Below are 14,001 nucleotides of genomic sequence, written 5' to 3'. Positions count from 1 at the left end.
ACAGACCCTACAAAGCAGAAACAAACACCCCAGGAAAAGAGGGGGAGGAGAGGAAGGGTTCAGTGCATGGCCTCTTAAGTTGGGAGCTAGTACAGAGAAAAGATGGCCCAAAGAGCCGCCCCAGGAGGCTCCCCACCCTTGGGTGGGGACACAGCCAGCCAGCACACTCAAAATCTGGTGACATGAGAAGAGGAGGAGATAAATGGGGCAGCTAGGTGGGGCAGCTGATAGGGACTCTTTTTCTTGGGTTCACCTGTGTGACCCCAGGCAAGTCACTTCACCCTGTTTGCCTCAGTTCCTCCTCTGCAAAATGAGCTAGAAATGGCAAAACAATAGCTTTGAGAAGAAAACCTCAAATGGGGTCACAATGAGTGGGACATGAAGATTTCCGCCTAAGGTAGGGCTTTGGCTGAGATATGAAGGAAGCCTGGGAAGCCCGGAGGCTGAGATGAGGTGGGACGGCATGCCAGGCATGGGACACGACTAGGGAAAAGGCTCAGAGTCAGGAGATGGATGCTCTTGTTCGGGGAGTAGCACTGCAGGAGGGCTCCCTTTGTTGGGATGAGTCACGCTCTCCTGTTTTACTGAGCAGTGAACCGGGAGGTTGAGTCACTTGCCCAAGGTCACAAAGCAGCCAGGAGGTAGCAGCCCGGGTCCTCCCCACATCCCCCGGGAAAGGCAGGCAGCTCACCCACGTGCGGATTGGCCGAGGACTCGCGAGTACGCAGGCGCAGCTGGAAGGCACGTGCCGTCCCCCCGCCGCGGTCTCGCTCTCTTTCCCTTCCGGGGCGGTGCATGCGCGCCTTGCCGCGTCTGCGACCTTACCGGAAGTGCTTCCTTTTCCCCCTTCCCACAATGCCCCGCGTGCGATCGCACACGGATCCAAACACCCTCGGGACACGCCGCCTCCGCGGGCTGAAGGAGGACGAGCGCGGGCCCGGCCATGGCGCTGCTGCTGCGGGGTAGCCGGGGGGCGCTGAGGGCCCTGGGCCGGCCCGCCGCGGCCCGAGCACTGCTGGAGCCGCCCCCGCCGAGGTGAGCGAGGGGCCTGGAGGGAGGGGAGGGGCGCATCCAGCATGCGGCTACTCCGTGCGGGCCTCAGCTCGGCCCTCCCGCTGAGAAAGGTCGGGGGCCTCCCTCCCCGAGCCTCAGCTTCTCCAGTTCTCACCCGGTTCCGCGAGCCTTCATTAAGCGCTTGTTGTATGCGGGGCTGTACCGGGCCCCTCCTTCTCGTGGGAATGACCCGTGGACACCGCAATCTTCGCGCGGGAAAGCCCCGGGTTCGAGGCGCCTGCCTGCCTGGAGTCCTTCGGCCGGGTCTAAAGGTGTGGCCCCCAGGAAAGGGGTGTGTGTGACCCTGGGACCCCCCCAGGGCTCCTCGTGGAGTCAGGACCGCTCCGACCCTTCCCCGAACATGAAAGTGCAGAAGGTGCTGCTGTAACCGCGGAAATCGTGTTATCGGCCCCCCCCCCCCCCCTCCCGGGGCTAATCCCGAGCTGGGAGGGGCCTCAGGGAAGGCCGGGGGCCGCCGGCCCGAGCCCTCGACGTGCAGCCTTGTGCAGGCGCGCGTTGTGCGTCTTGGGAAGGCCAGCTGCCCCACGACTGAGCGGTCGGAAGGGGAGCATCTTGGGCGAAATGCTGGCCCTTCTCGGGACGTTCTGAAGTTGGCGGAAACCTCCAGGACCACACTTTGAACCTCAGTTTTCTCGTCTGAAAATGAGGCAGTTGGTGGAGCTGCTCTCAGACCTTGGTCCGTTCAGTCCTCTGACTCCTACGGTAGCGTATGGTGGCTACCCATCCGACAGGCTTTTTTGTTTTCCTCACGTTTCAGTGTTTACATTGATTGACACAGTTTTTTTATTCCTTACAAATAGCCAAGTTCCTTTACAAAGTACATCTTTACCTGCCCCCACTGTAGCTGATACGTTAACAGGGAGAAGGAATGTATCCTTTACCTTTTACAGCGTCTTGTTACCTTTCCGTCTTGACTTTATTTACATTGCTCTAGTAATTGTGTATCTTTTTCTTTGGGCTCTGCTTTTTTTTTTAAATTCCATATTACTTTATACAAGTGTTCCTTCCCCCAGTAGTTGAACCGTAATTCATTCAGTTATTCCCCAGATCACCAGTTCTAGTCTCTCTGGGCTCTAGGATGAGATCACTAATTTTTGCCCTTTGGAGTTGGAAAAATTAAGTGTACCATAGGTCTCTCAAATTCCACAAGACCAAACCGAATTTCTAATCATTTCCCCCAAACACTTCCCTGGTACTGCTGGGATGCTGTCTTCCTTCTGAGTTCACAGCTTTCCCCCTTCTCCCACATCTGCAGCGAATTGCTCCACCTTTGCAGCCTCTCCTCTGGCTCTGGTGCAGATCTGATTTGCTCCTGCTGCGACTATGGCAGTAGCCTTCTCTTTGGGCCTCCTTCCTTGGTCCTCCTTTCCCTATTTCACCAGGGGCTACTTCTTAGCTCCAGGATAAAATCAGTATTTAAAACCATTTGAAATAAAACTCTACAACTTGGCCCCTGCCTGAGCTTACCCTGGACTCACTTCCACAGGCTATGATACATGGGCCCGGCTTGCTTTTTCTCCAAAATCTCCTTGGCTGTCACCTTTGCCTAGAATACTCTCCTCACTTCCTCCACTTTTCTGGCTTCTCTTAAGACTCCACTGAATCCCGCCTTTTTCAGTAGCTCCGTTGCTCAGCCCTGCTCACCCCAGCTGATAGTATCTTCACTTCTGAGATTACTTGATATCTGTACATGGGTTGTACATCTATAGCTGTATATGTTTTATCTCTGATGTTGCTTTTGCCTTTCTTTGTGTTCCCAGCAATAACACCTGACTTGGCACGTGGTAACCCTGTCCAAAATGCTGATTTTTATTTCCTGTTATTTGTTGTGTTCAGTAATGTTGCCATGATATGTTGTACTTTACATCATCACACATGTGTATCCTGAGATAGTTAATGTTACATTGTTACTGTAAGACACTCTTGACAGAATGACCTCTCTCCCTCAAAGCCACCTGATGTCTCTCTATCTTTGGCATTTTCAGGTTTATAAACTACTGTTCAGAGGTAGTGCAAGTGTCCTTGTCCTGCTCGTGTTTGAGCACACTTAGGTGTAAAAAGGTGATATTGTGTTCCCATATGGTGACTGAGGTCTCCTGTTTAAGGCACATAGTCTGCTATCTCACCTGCCATACACTGGAAATGATTGGGCATTTCCTCCTAAATTGCCCTCCTGAAATTGGGGTATCGTAACCTGTGACCTTCTGTTTGAGCCTTAAATGGGACCCTAACCCTAGCAGCTGTATGACCATGGACAAGCCATATAATGTTTCTGACCCTAAAGTTTTTTGTTCATTAGAATATCAGTAGCAATCCTTGCAGTAACTACCTCAGAGTTGTGTGATTAAGCACCTTAAGGTTAGTGCTGTATAAATGGATATAAATGTTTATTTTAAGAGACCCTTAACAAAGACCTGAATCTAAATGCAGTTTTTATTCACAGCAGTTCTCTTTGTGGATTGGAGCGGTTTATGAAAGACTGTACTTTATCTAATGCTCCAAAGAAGCCTTGGTCTTCATACATTCGATTTACAATGGAACAAAGACCCATGCTCACACAACAGAATCCAAGTAAGTTATGTTTGATGGAAGTCTACTTAACACAGAAAAGAAAGCATGATGCTTTTGTTGATGATCTGGATCTGCCATTGACAGTCATGATCCTGTCACTCCACCTTTTTTGTTTCCTTATTTATAACAAGGACACAAGCTGTTGAACCCATGCCTCTCTCTACCAAGGCAGAGTGCTATGATGACACCAAGAGAGTAAGTGAAAGGCTTTGAGTTTTTTAGAAGCTATGTTACTTTGAAAAGAAATACTTTTCATGAGGTTCTACAAAGAGGCTCCTTGAGGAATAATTAGGTGAGTTGTCTGCCTCCATCTTCTAGAAGATGCCATGTGACCTCTGGGCTAGAAGCAGCCTTGCTTCCCTTTGATGTTTTGGTCCCCACCAGTTTTATGGAACTGCAGTGATCTGAAATAGTGACCCTTAACTCAAGAAGAACTGAGGCAGGATTGGCATGGGTGAAGGCAGAGCAGCCACAAAGAGTGGCTGTTCTTTCCATTCAGAAGGTTTTCTGTAAAACTTTTGTGGCTCTGGTAAGAGGCAGCTAGGTGGTGCAGTGGATAGAGCACCAGTGCAGGAGTACCGGAGTTCAAATCTCACCTCAGACACTTGACACTCACTAGCTGTGTGACCTTGGGCAAGTCACTTAACCCCAATTGCCTCATCCTGGGTCATCTCCAGTCATCCTGATGAATCACTGGATTCCGATGGCTCTGGAGGAGAAGTGAAACTGGTGACCTGCACAGCCCTCCCTCACTCAGGGCAAAGTCAAGTGCAAGTCATGTCATTATTTCTCTGATGGCATGGTCTTTTTTGACAACGAAGGACACAGACACGCACGCACGCACACACACACACACACGCTCTGGTGAAGTTCTTTCTGAAGCTTCCTCATGGCACAGGTTGTTCTGGAAGGTCCTAACAACCTGGAAAGGCTTCAAGTTAGGGTCCATAAAGGAATCCTGGTGTATCTTGTTGTCCAAGGCCCATGGTGGTCAAGTTCAGAGAGGCTGTATCACCTGGTTTACCACAGGATGATGGCCATCATGTTATTTCTCAAGGACCGGATCAGTCAGGTTTTATTAAATGCCTGCTTGGCTCCATGTGCCATGCTAGGTGCCCTGGGATAGATTAGTAAGTACTTAGAGACAGTTGTATTCTATGTTTGGTGGGAGGGGCACCTGTATGAATGAAATAACAGGTGTTTGAGTTATTGAGGTGGCATCACAGTAGCAGGTGGTGGTGGGAGCAAATCAGTAGGATCATACACTCCCCCACAACAGGATAAACCATGGTATTTGCCTACTAGTCTGACAGCATTTTAAGGAAGCAGTAACTTATTTTTAAGACCATTATAAATCACTGAATTTCTAAAAGGTTAAGGACATTGACATTTACATTTGATCTCACTTCTCTTCAGCCATAAAAACAAGAAAACCACAGCAGTACATGCTAAGGAAGCAGTAGCAAGTAACGCTTCTTTAAACTAGGTCACGTTGCCTAACTTTATTGTGGCCAGGGAGGGGGAAAATATCCTTTTTAAAAACCTGCATCTTGCCCTTGCAGTTGAGGGAAGAAATATGAGAGTAGTGGATGAATTTGAGGATAATGGAGTATGCTTCAAGATATTTTCATGAAGAAATACAAGGTAGTAGTATCTAAAATAAGATCATTGGTGTATTTTTTACAAGATGCTCAATATAAAACTTGAAATGATTTGGAGCCCAGCAGTATCTGTTCTTCTGAGGGTCATCATGGGTATCATATCATTTAACATGTCCTAGGAATTAAATTTTGTATATGGTGACTGTCAAGTCAGTAAAAATTAGGACTTTCAAGCTGATTAGAAAACCATTGTTTCAGATCATTTGATTCAAGATCATAGGTTACTGGCATAATGATTTCATGATATAAATTAGTTTAGAAGACACCAGTGAATTTTGCTCTTTTAGAAATGTTTAGTTATGAGAAAAGTAAAATTGAAATATTCTTTAATTCTATTGTTCAGATTTGAAAAGCACAGAGATAATTAAGAAGCTTGCTGAAGCTTGGAGGGAGCTTCCAGAATCACAGAAGAAAGTAAGTGTAGTTCCTTGCGACCACCTTGGATTCTGTTGCTAGCGCTGTGAATTTTAGAGGTCAGATGGCCAGGGCTTATGGCCAATGAAAAAAACACAATCTTTATTCTTTTCCCGATTTATTTATTTTTAGTTTTTAACATTCATTTCCATAAAGTTTAAAATTTTCTCCCCTTCCCTCTCTCCTCCTTCCTCGAGATGGTATGCAATCTGATGGGCTCTACAAATTCCTATTGAACACATTTTCACATTAGTTATGTTGCATAGAATAATTATAATGAATGGGAGAAACCATTAGAAAGAAAAAACATAACAAAACAAAATTAAACAAAAAAAATAGTCTGTTTCACTCCACATTCAGACTCCATAATTCTTTCTCTGGATACGGGTGGCATTTTCTATCATGAGTCCTTTTGGAATTGTTTTATGTCCTTGCGTTGCTAAGAAGGGCTAAAGCTATCAAAATCAGTCAGAGCACACTGACTATTTCTGTGAACCATGTTCTGGTTCTGCTCACTTCACTCAGCATCAGTTCATATAAGTCTTTATAGGATTTTTTGAAGTCCAGCTGTTCATTTCTTACAGCACAATAGTATTCCATTGCATTCATATACCACAACTTGTTCAGCCATTCTCCAGTTGATGGGCATCCCCTCAATGTCCAGTTCTTGGCTACCACAAAAAGAGCTGCTATAAATATTTTTGTACATTTTTATGATCCCTTTAGGTTACAGCCTAAGAAGCAGTATTGCTGGGTGAAAGGATATGCACATTTTTATAGCCCTGTGGGCATAGTTCCAAATTGCTCTCCAGAATGGTTGAATCAGCTCACAGCTCCTCCAGCAATGAGTTGGTGTTTCAACTTTCCCACATGTTCTCCAACATTTATCATTTTCCTGTTTTGCTATGTTAGCCAATCTGATAGGTGTGATGTGGTACCTCAGTTGTTTCAATTTGCATCTTTCTAATCCATAGTGATTTAGAACATTTTTGCACATAAATATAGATAGCTTTAATTTCTTCCTCTGAAAACAGCATGTTCGTTTCCTTTGACCATATATCAGTTGGGGAGTGACTTGTATTCTTGTAAATTGGACTCAGTTCTGTATATATTTTAGAAACAAGGATTTTATCAGAAACACTAGTTGTAAAAATTCTTTGCCACTTTTTTACTTCCCTCCTGATCTTGGTTGCATTGGCTGAAAAAACTCTAATCTTAAAACCAATATTTATTACTCCCTCTGTAACATACTTGGAAAGAATACTTAACTCCAGTCTGAAATGCTTGGATCCAAGCCTTGGTGTGCCAGTGTTTGTTAGCTCTATGTCTGGATTAGGCTTGTTACCTTCCTCAGCCTTAATTGGAATAGGAGAATACTAACTCTTGTATAGTCTGCCTTATAAGGTAAATGGAAGGAAAATGTCTTGTATGCTTTTAACTATTCTATAGAAATGTGAACACTCAGGACTATTAAGTCCTTACATAGATAGGATAGAGATTAAAGCAAATATGTGCACTGAGGCAGCCATAATGGGTTTTAGAAAAGAGTGTATCCTACTTTTTAAAAAAGTTTAATTTTACAATTATCAAAGATCCATTTTCTCTCCTTCCTACTTTTCTCTCTTGGGGAAACCTCCCCCCCAAACTCTTGAAAACAATTGTGTAGTTTAAATATACCCTATGCAATATGAAAAAATGATTTAAAGAAAGAGTTTTTTGTGTGCTTGTAAAAATTGTTTCTTTTGGTGAATCTGTGTGGTGCAGTGGATAGAGCACCAGTGCAGGAGTCAGGAGGACCTGAGTTCAAATCTCACCTCAGACACTTGACATTCACTAGCTGTGTGACCTTGGGCAAGTCACTTAATCCCAACTGCCTCATCCTGGGTCATCTCCAGTCATCCTGATGAATATCTAGTCACTGGATTCAGATGGCTCTGGAGGACAAGTGAGGCTGGTGACCTGCACGGCCCTCCCTCACTCAAAACAAAGTCAAGTGCAAGTCATGTCATTATTTCTCTGATGGCAAGGTCTTCTTCGGCAACGAAGGACCAACACACACGTAAATCTTATTACTGAGTGGTTTGCATTTTTGAGGTGTTTTGAGAGTTTAATTTGAAATAAAAATGTCTTTTAAATAGTTCCCTTTAGTTGGACTAATAGGGTCCACATGATGCCAACACGTTTAGCTGCCTGCCCAGTAACTAAAGTTTCCTCTGCTTAAAGCTTTGAGGCTTTCTTTCCGTACCACATTTGCTGCAATGTACTTAGTTGGCAACAGCTTAGTGATAATAACTCTTTTGATTATTATGCTTTTTGTATGTTTAGGTATATGAAGATGCTACCAAGGCAGCTTTACAAGTATATAAAGAAGAGGCTGCTAAGTATATGGCAGAACTCAGTCCTAATCAGAAAAAAATTTTGAAAGAAGAGAAGCGTCGAAGAAAGATTAGAAAGGAAGTAATAAAGAAAAAAAGAGTGAGTATGAACCTGGTTTCTCCTGACAAATGACCGAATTTGACATAAATATTTAACTGCTTGGACTTCTAGTAGTGTTTTAAAATTCAGTTTTTAACTTGTAGTAGTGTTTTCCTTATTATAAATTTGAAAAATGCATGAACATTTCTCTATATAAAGAACAGGAAAAAAGAATGCATTTAAAACTTTTGATCTCCACTGTGCACTGTGTTTTGGTTTTGCATATTTCAAATTTAACATGATAATTTCAGTACTTTCTTGCTTGTGTGTATGGGAGAGGGCTGTAATTCTTAATCTGCCATTGAGAGTAGGACCTCATCAATTTGGACTAGTTAGGACTGAGAGCAATCTACTTAGTCATAACTCTGGATATCTCATTCACTGGATCATCTTTTTCCAACCTTTATTGATTCTTGGTCTCTGGCTTCATTGCATTTGGCCCTGGAAGCAGTGATGAATAAGACCTCTGGTGGCATTGTGGCCATCTTCTTCCCTTCTCTTCATTCCCTTCATCTTCTACCAATCTTAAGGTCATTCTTACGGTTGTCTCCATGCCTAGTACCTAACCTGTCTCTACCTTCTGTCATTATAGTGACTTGTATGTTTATGTTGACAGCAACTTGACACCCAGTTCCTTAATGCCAATAATATTTGGTTTTTATGTGGCACTTGAAGGTTTACTGAGTATTCAGAATTGGAGTTACCTTATTTATTTTTGTTATCAAAGTATGAGTTAGTTCCTGATGATGTCCAGACTGACTTACTAAAGCACTGAGCAAGGAAGAAACTACTAGGTAAATGAGTTGATGAACTCATTTAAAAACAATGTGACAGAGTTCAGCTGCCTTACTTGATTTTCTTTTCAGCATCATTCCTCTACTTTAAAAAGTTTTATATGTAGAGCAAACATTTTCTGCATCCAGTTATATTTCATGGTTGTCAGAAGAAGCAATACAAGGACAGTCTCAAGAATTTTGGAATTGTGTGATGTGGGAGACACTGGCACAGGACTGCTCAGCAAGGCGTGCCCACGTCAGAGAAGGTGCTGTGCTCTATGAGCAAAGCAGAATTCAAATAGCTCAGAGGAAATGCAGGATGTGCAAATTTGTAATATCCACCCCAAATGTTCACATGAACTGTTTGTGCCTGACCTATGGTAGAGCATTCCTAGGTCGTATTCATCTGATCAGCCACAGTCGAACACATTAAAAACTTTACCATAGTAATGTCACTTTGTTCCTCTTCAAGAACGAAGGACAACAACCAATCAACCATATTTCATGATGACATTGATCATAATTTTGAAGACTTGTTCTTATGGATGGAGCATTTATGCCATAGAACATTAGTCAGTGCATAATTGGAAATATCTTGATATTGGGATTGCATCTAATGCTTTTAAAATGCAATTAAATTTTTCTTAATGAATGAAAATCTTATTTTCTCTCATTAGGTTCCCCCATCCTGTCATGGCTATAAAAAAAAAAACTAAAACCTTTGCACCAAATATGCATAGTCAAGCAAAATGAAATTCCCACATTGTCCATGTGCAAAAAAAGTCTCTTTAGTCTTTCCTTGGAGTCTGTTATCTTTCTGTCAGGAAGTGTGGAGTGTGTTTTGTCACCCATCTTTAAGTCACAGTTGGTCATTGCAGTGACCAGAATTAATTTTTGTCCTTGTGATGATGTCTTTGTGTAAATTATTCTGCTGGTTCTGCTCACTTCACTCTATATTCGTTCCTCTAAGTCTTCCCAGGTTTCTGTGCAGTCTTCTTCATTTTATTATGGCTGTATTGATGAGGTTTGGTTTCTTCTTTTGAAAACTGCCTGTTAACTTTTGATAATTTTTCAATTGAGGAATGGCTCTTGTAAATTTGAATAAGTTCCTTGTTCGTCATGGACATGAGACCTTTTATTAGAGAAGCTTCCTAGGAGATTCCCCCCCATTATCTACAATTTTAATGGTTTCTAATTTTAAAATGATTTTGTTTGTGTAAAAACTTAGTTTTGTACAATCAAAATCATTTTTTATAGATTCTTTGACTCTTATCCTTTATTTGCCATGAACTGTCCTCCTCTCCATAGGGCTGACAGGTAATTTTTTTCCTTGCTCCACTAACTTGTTAATGATGCCTCTCTTCATGTCTTAAGTCATGCACCCATTTAGAGTTTCTCTTCATATAAACAATGTGAGATGTTGGTCTGTATCTAATTTCTGACAGACAATTTTCTTGTATTCCCAAACTCTTTTTTCTCTTTATTCAGGAGTTAACCTTCTTTGGAAAGCCCAAAAAACCTCGCTCAGGTTATAACATTTTTATTTCCGAACACTTTAAGGAAGCAAAAGGGATTTCGTCACAGGTAAAGCATAATAATACTTGATAATTACAGTATTACATATATTAGTTTATTGATCCTCAAGTTCAGTAATCAAGCAATTAGCATCATCATTTTATAGATTAGCTTTAAAGCCTCAGTTTCTTAAGTGATATAACTAAGGTCATGAGCTAAGTGATAGTCCCTAAGTTAAATTCAGAACATCTCACCTTACATTTAGTCTTCTACTGTAGAGCCATATCAGTTACGTTTGAACCTCAAATTTCAGGGTCATCAAAGGTTGTGGTCTAAGGATGTCAATTCACCAGTTGGATCTATGCTACATCCCAGGTGCTGGGGACAGTGCCAAGTCTGAACATAAGAAGCAGTCAGGATTTCCATGTAAAGATTTAATTTTTTGACCATATTTTCCTGTTACTCTGTTCCATGTGCAAATTTAATTGGTCAGCATTTCAGAAATCCATACTTTTTTTAAATTCAGAGACTTAGATTAAAGATAATCTAGTTCATAAGATCATAGATTTAGAGCTGAAAGAAACCTTGGAGGTCATCTAGTTCAACCCCCTCATTTTACAGACAAGTAAATGAAGACTCTTGGAGGGAAAGGAAGTGGAAATAAATGGTCCACTAGATTTTGAACTGAAACCTTCTGATTAGATCCAGCAGTATTTTACAGGAGAGGCAGTTATGACTTGGATGAAATGACCAATTACAGTGAGCCTTACAGATTTATGTACTTGTAGATACTTGGACACAAAGGTTTCAGAATGAGCCACAGAACTGCAAAGAAATGAAAAATCCTGTAGCTTTTGCAGTTCGGGTGATTATATGTGCCTGATTTTGAGTGTTCTCCTTTCTGCAGATCGATAAGTACACTCATATATTTAGTTGAAAGTGTAGTTCAGGTTTAGAGTAGAATGATGTTACAGGTTGGTCAAGTGTCAACTGTTTGTTTTAGAAAATAATTTGGTTTTCTTGAATCCCAAGAGGAATGATACAATTGCAGTTATTTTTCTTTTGTTTCTTCTATCTTTCTCCCCATCCCTCAAAAGCAACTAAACAAAAATATGTTATTTTTAGCAAATGATGAAGCTTTTAAATGAAGAGTGGAAAAGTCTGTCATCATCTCGGAAGCAGGTATGATCATAGGATCCTAGATTTTAGATCTAGAGTGAAGTTTTTATTGCTTGAAGAGACCTTAGAGGTTATTCAGTCATTTTACAATAGAGAAAATTTGAGGGCTAAAGAAATTAAATGACTTGACAAAGGCCACAGAGGTTGTAGATGACAGGATTATTTGAAACAAGTTTTCTAGACTTCAAATCCTGTAAATCTCTGCACCGTACCTGTTTCTGGTAAAAAAAAAATTTGTCTCAGATGCTCAAATAGAATATTTGTTCAAACCTTGGTGTACAGAGAACTTAATGCTGCTAATTAGACAGTTAAAATATTTTGAAAGGACTTTTGTATTTGTTCTGGGCCTGGTCCCATGATTTTATTGGTAGAGGCATTCCCCGATGAGGATACTCCCTGTAGCACTGCGGGATAACACCTCCTCTGCTATTTATAATTTGTAGATACTTGCCTAGAGCGATGGGGCCACACAGCCAGTAGGTGTCAGCAGGTGTCAGAGGTGGGAGACCTGAGGTCTTTCTAGCTTTGAGGCCAGCTCTAGCCACAGGAGAATATGCTTGTTGCATATTCTCTTACAGAGTACTATAAAATGATTTATTTTTTGGCATCAAACACGAGATTTTTTTCTTCCCATTGCTTAAAACTATGAAGTTGTTCCTTAACTGAGTTTAAATTTGACCTTTATATACAAACTGCACAAAGTTTTCCCTGTGTCTGCCCTTGGGATGATGATTTTTCTTTAGAAAGTTTCATTGCTATGTAAAGGTCATCATTTCACACATCCCTTCTAATAAAAAAAAATACAGTTAAGCAAAACAAAGGAGCACATTGGCCATGTCTGACAACATATTCTTTTAATTCACTGCCTTTTCTCCAGACTTTGCTAATAGTCCTTTTAAGTCACAGTTATAACTGCATCGATCAGGCATCTGCTGTCTTCAAGGGTTGTGCTTTATATTCTTGTCATAAAAATTACCCTTCTGTTTCTGCTTACTTCCTTATTTATTAGTTCATACAAGACTTCTTAAGTTTCTCTGAATTCCTCATGATTTTCATTTCTTATGACACTATAATGTTGTTACATTTATATCGCACAGTTTATCCATATTCCTCAAGTGATGAGCATCAATGTTTTTGTGCTGACATGTTTTTTTTCCCCTACCAAAAAAAGTACTGCTGTGTTTTTGTGTGGGAGTTTTGTGTCATAGGCTGTGTATCCTTTAGAGACTTTGCTGATTAACTCTTTCACATGTAGATATGCCTTCTTATTGGGCCTCTTCTTTCCTCTCCCTTTTTCCAACTTTTTTCCATTATCATCCCCTCCGTCTCCTGGAGGTGGTTAAGTTCCACCTATATTTTTGCGAGATAGTATGCATATCATAGGTTTCACTGTTTCAGAGAGAAAAAGATTTACCATAAGAAGTTACTGAACAACTTTGTATTCCTTCTTCAGGTATATGTACAACTTGCCCAAGATGATAAAATTCGTTATGTAAATGAAATGAAATCATGGGAAGAAAAAATGCTTGAAATTGGACGGGAAGATCTTTTACGTTTTAGGAAACTGAAAGCCAAAATTGGAAAACACCTTGAAGAGATCTATTGATGCTTGCTTCTTCATAGTGAATATGATAAATGCTCAAGAACCAATCAGGTCTCTCACTACGCAGAACTGTGGCAGAATTTCTAAGAATGATGTTGGTGAACATTATATTAATCTCTTTTTGTTAACACATGGACTTCAGCCAGTATGCTGACTTATTTTGTATTAGCACCTAGCTATGGATACTCTGCCAGTATAGACTCAGTCTAAATTTAGACATACTTGCTTTTGGAGCTACTGAATCCCAAAAAAATTCATCTAGGTGTAGGAGGGATTAATTTTACCCTTAGATAAAGGTAAACCAAACTGTGAAATATTTTTGATACTGGATGATGACAAGAAAGTATTCTTGTTTCCTAATAAGGAAGCAAGCATTTGCTTTTCTTAAATTGTTTTAAATTATAAAAGCCACAGTGGTCTAAGTTATCACTACTGTGTATTTTTAAAGAATGAGGAACTGACCTAGGTAAATTTCAGTACCTAGGCAAGTGCAAATTCCTAGATAATACTAGCTCATGTAGTATTCAGAGATGACAAGTGGACACAATTGCTGATTTCATTTATGACTTTAAAAAAAACAACTATTGAAGGGTTTGTAAATGTTTCCATCCGTTCTTTTTTTTGTAAAGTAAAAAGATTATGTCAACTCTGTGCACATTGATGTTTATATCACAGAGAATAAAATCTTCTAATGCATTATACCTAAATTACATACTTAAACATATTCCAAAAA

The 14,001-nt window shown here is 41.0% G+C and overlaps 1 protein-coding gene and 1 long non-coding RNA gene across 5 annotated transcripts in view; one reads left to right on the top strand and one right to left on the bottom strand.

Annotated features, from left to right (window-relative positions):
- The window catches only part of LOC140517548 (uncharacterized), a 26,949-nt gene extending 26,168 nt beyond the window's left edge, over window positions 1–781 (bottom strand). Inside the window, exon 1 of the long non-coding RNA XR_011971635.1 lies at window positions 692–781. This is a non-coding gene — a long non-coding RNA (uncharacterized lncRNA). The remainder of the gene's footprint in view (window positions 1–691) is intronic.
- Window positions 762–14,001, top strand: TFAM (transcription factor A, mitochondrial). 4 transcript variants are annotated; one of them, XR_011971633.1, is made up of 8 exons: window positions 762–1,035; window positions 3,518–3,645; window positions 5,650–5,720; window positions 8,046–8,195; window positions 10,460–10,555; window positions 10,800–10,912; window positions 11,612–11,668; window positions 13,119–14,001. XR_011971633.1 is itself a non-coding variant. In XM_072628912.1 (7 exons), the coding sequence occupies exons 1-7, from the start codon at window positions 944–946 to the stop codon at window positions 13,269–13,271; spliced, it is 747 nt and encodes a 248-aa protein (XP_072485013.1). In that variant the 5' UTR covers window positions 762–943; the 3' UTR covers window positions 13,272–14,001. The 4 variants fall into 4 exon arrangements, 2 of the variants coding, with proteins under 2 accessions (XP_072485013.1, XP_072485014.1); XR_011971634.1 differs by having other exon boundaries at window positions 802–1,035; window positions 3,521–3,645; XM_072628912.1 differs by lacking the exon at window positions 10,800–10,912.

Source organism: Notamacropus eugenii, chromosome 1 (genome assembly GCF_028372415.1).
Source record: "Notamacropus eugenii isolate mMacEug1 chromosome 1, mMacEug1.pri_v2, whole genome shotgun sequence".
Taxonomy (NCBI): Eukaryota; Metazoa; Chordata; class Mammalia; order Diprotodontia; family Macropodidae; genus Notamacropus; species Notamacropus eugenii.
This window is presented reverse-complemented; position numbering and strand designations above follow the sequence as displayed.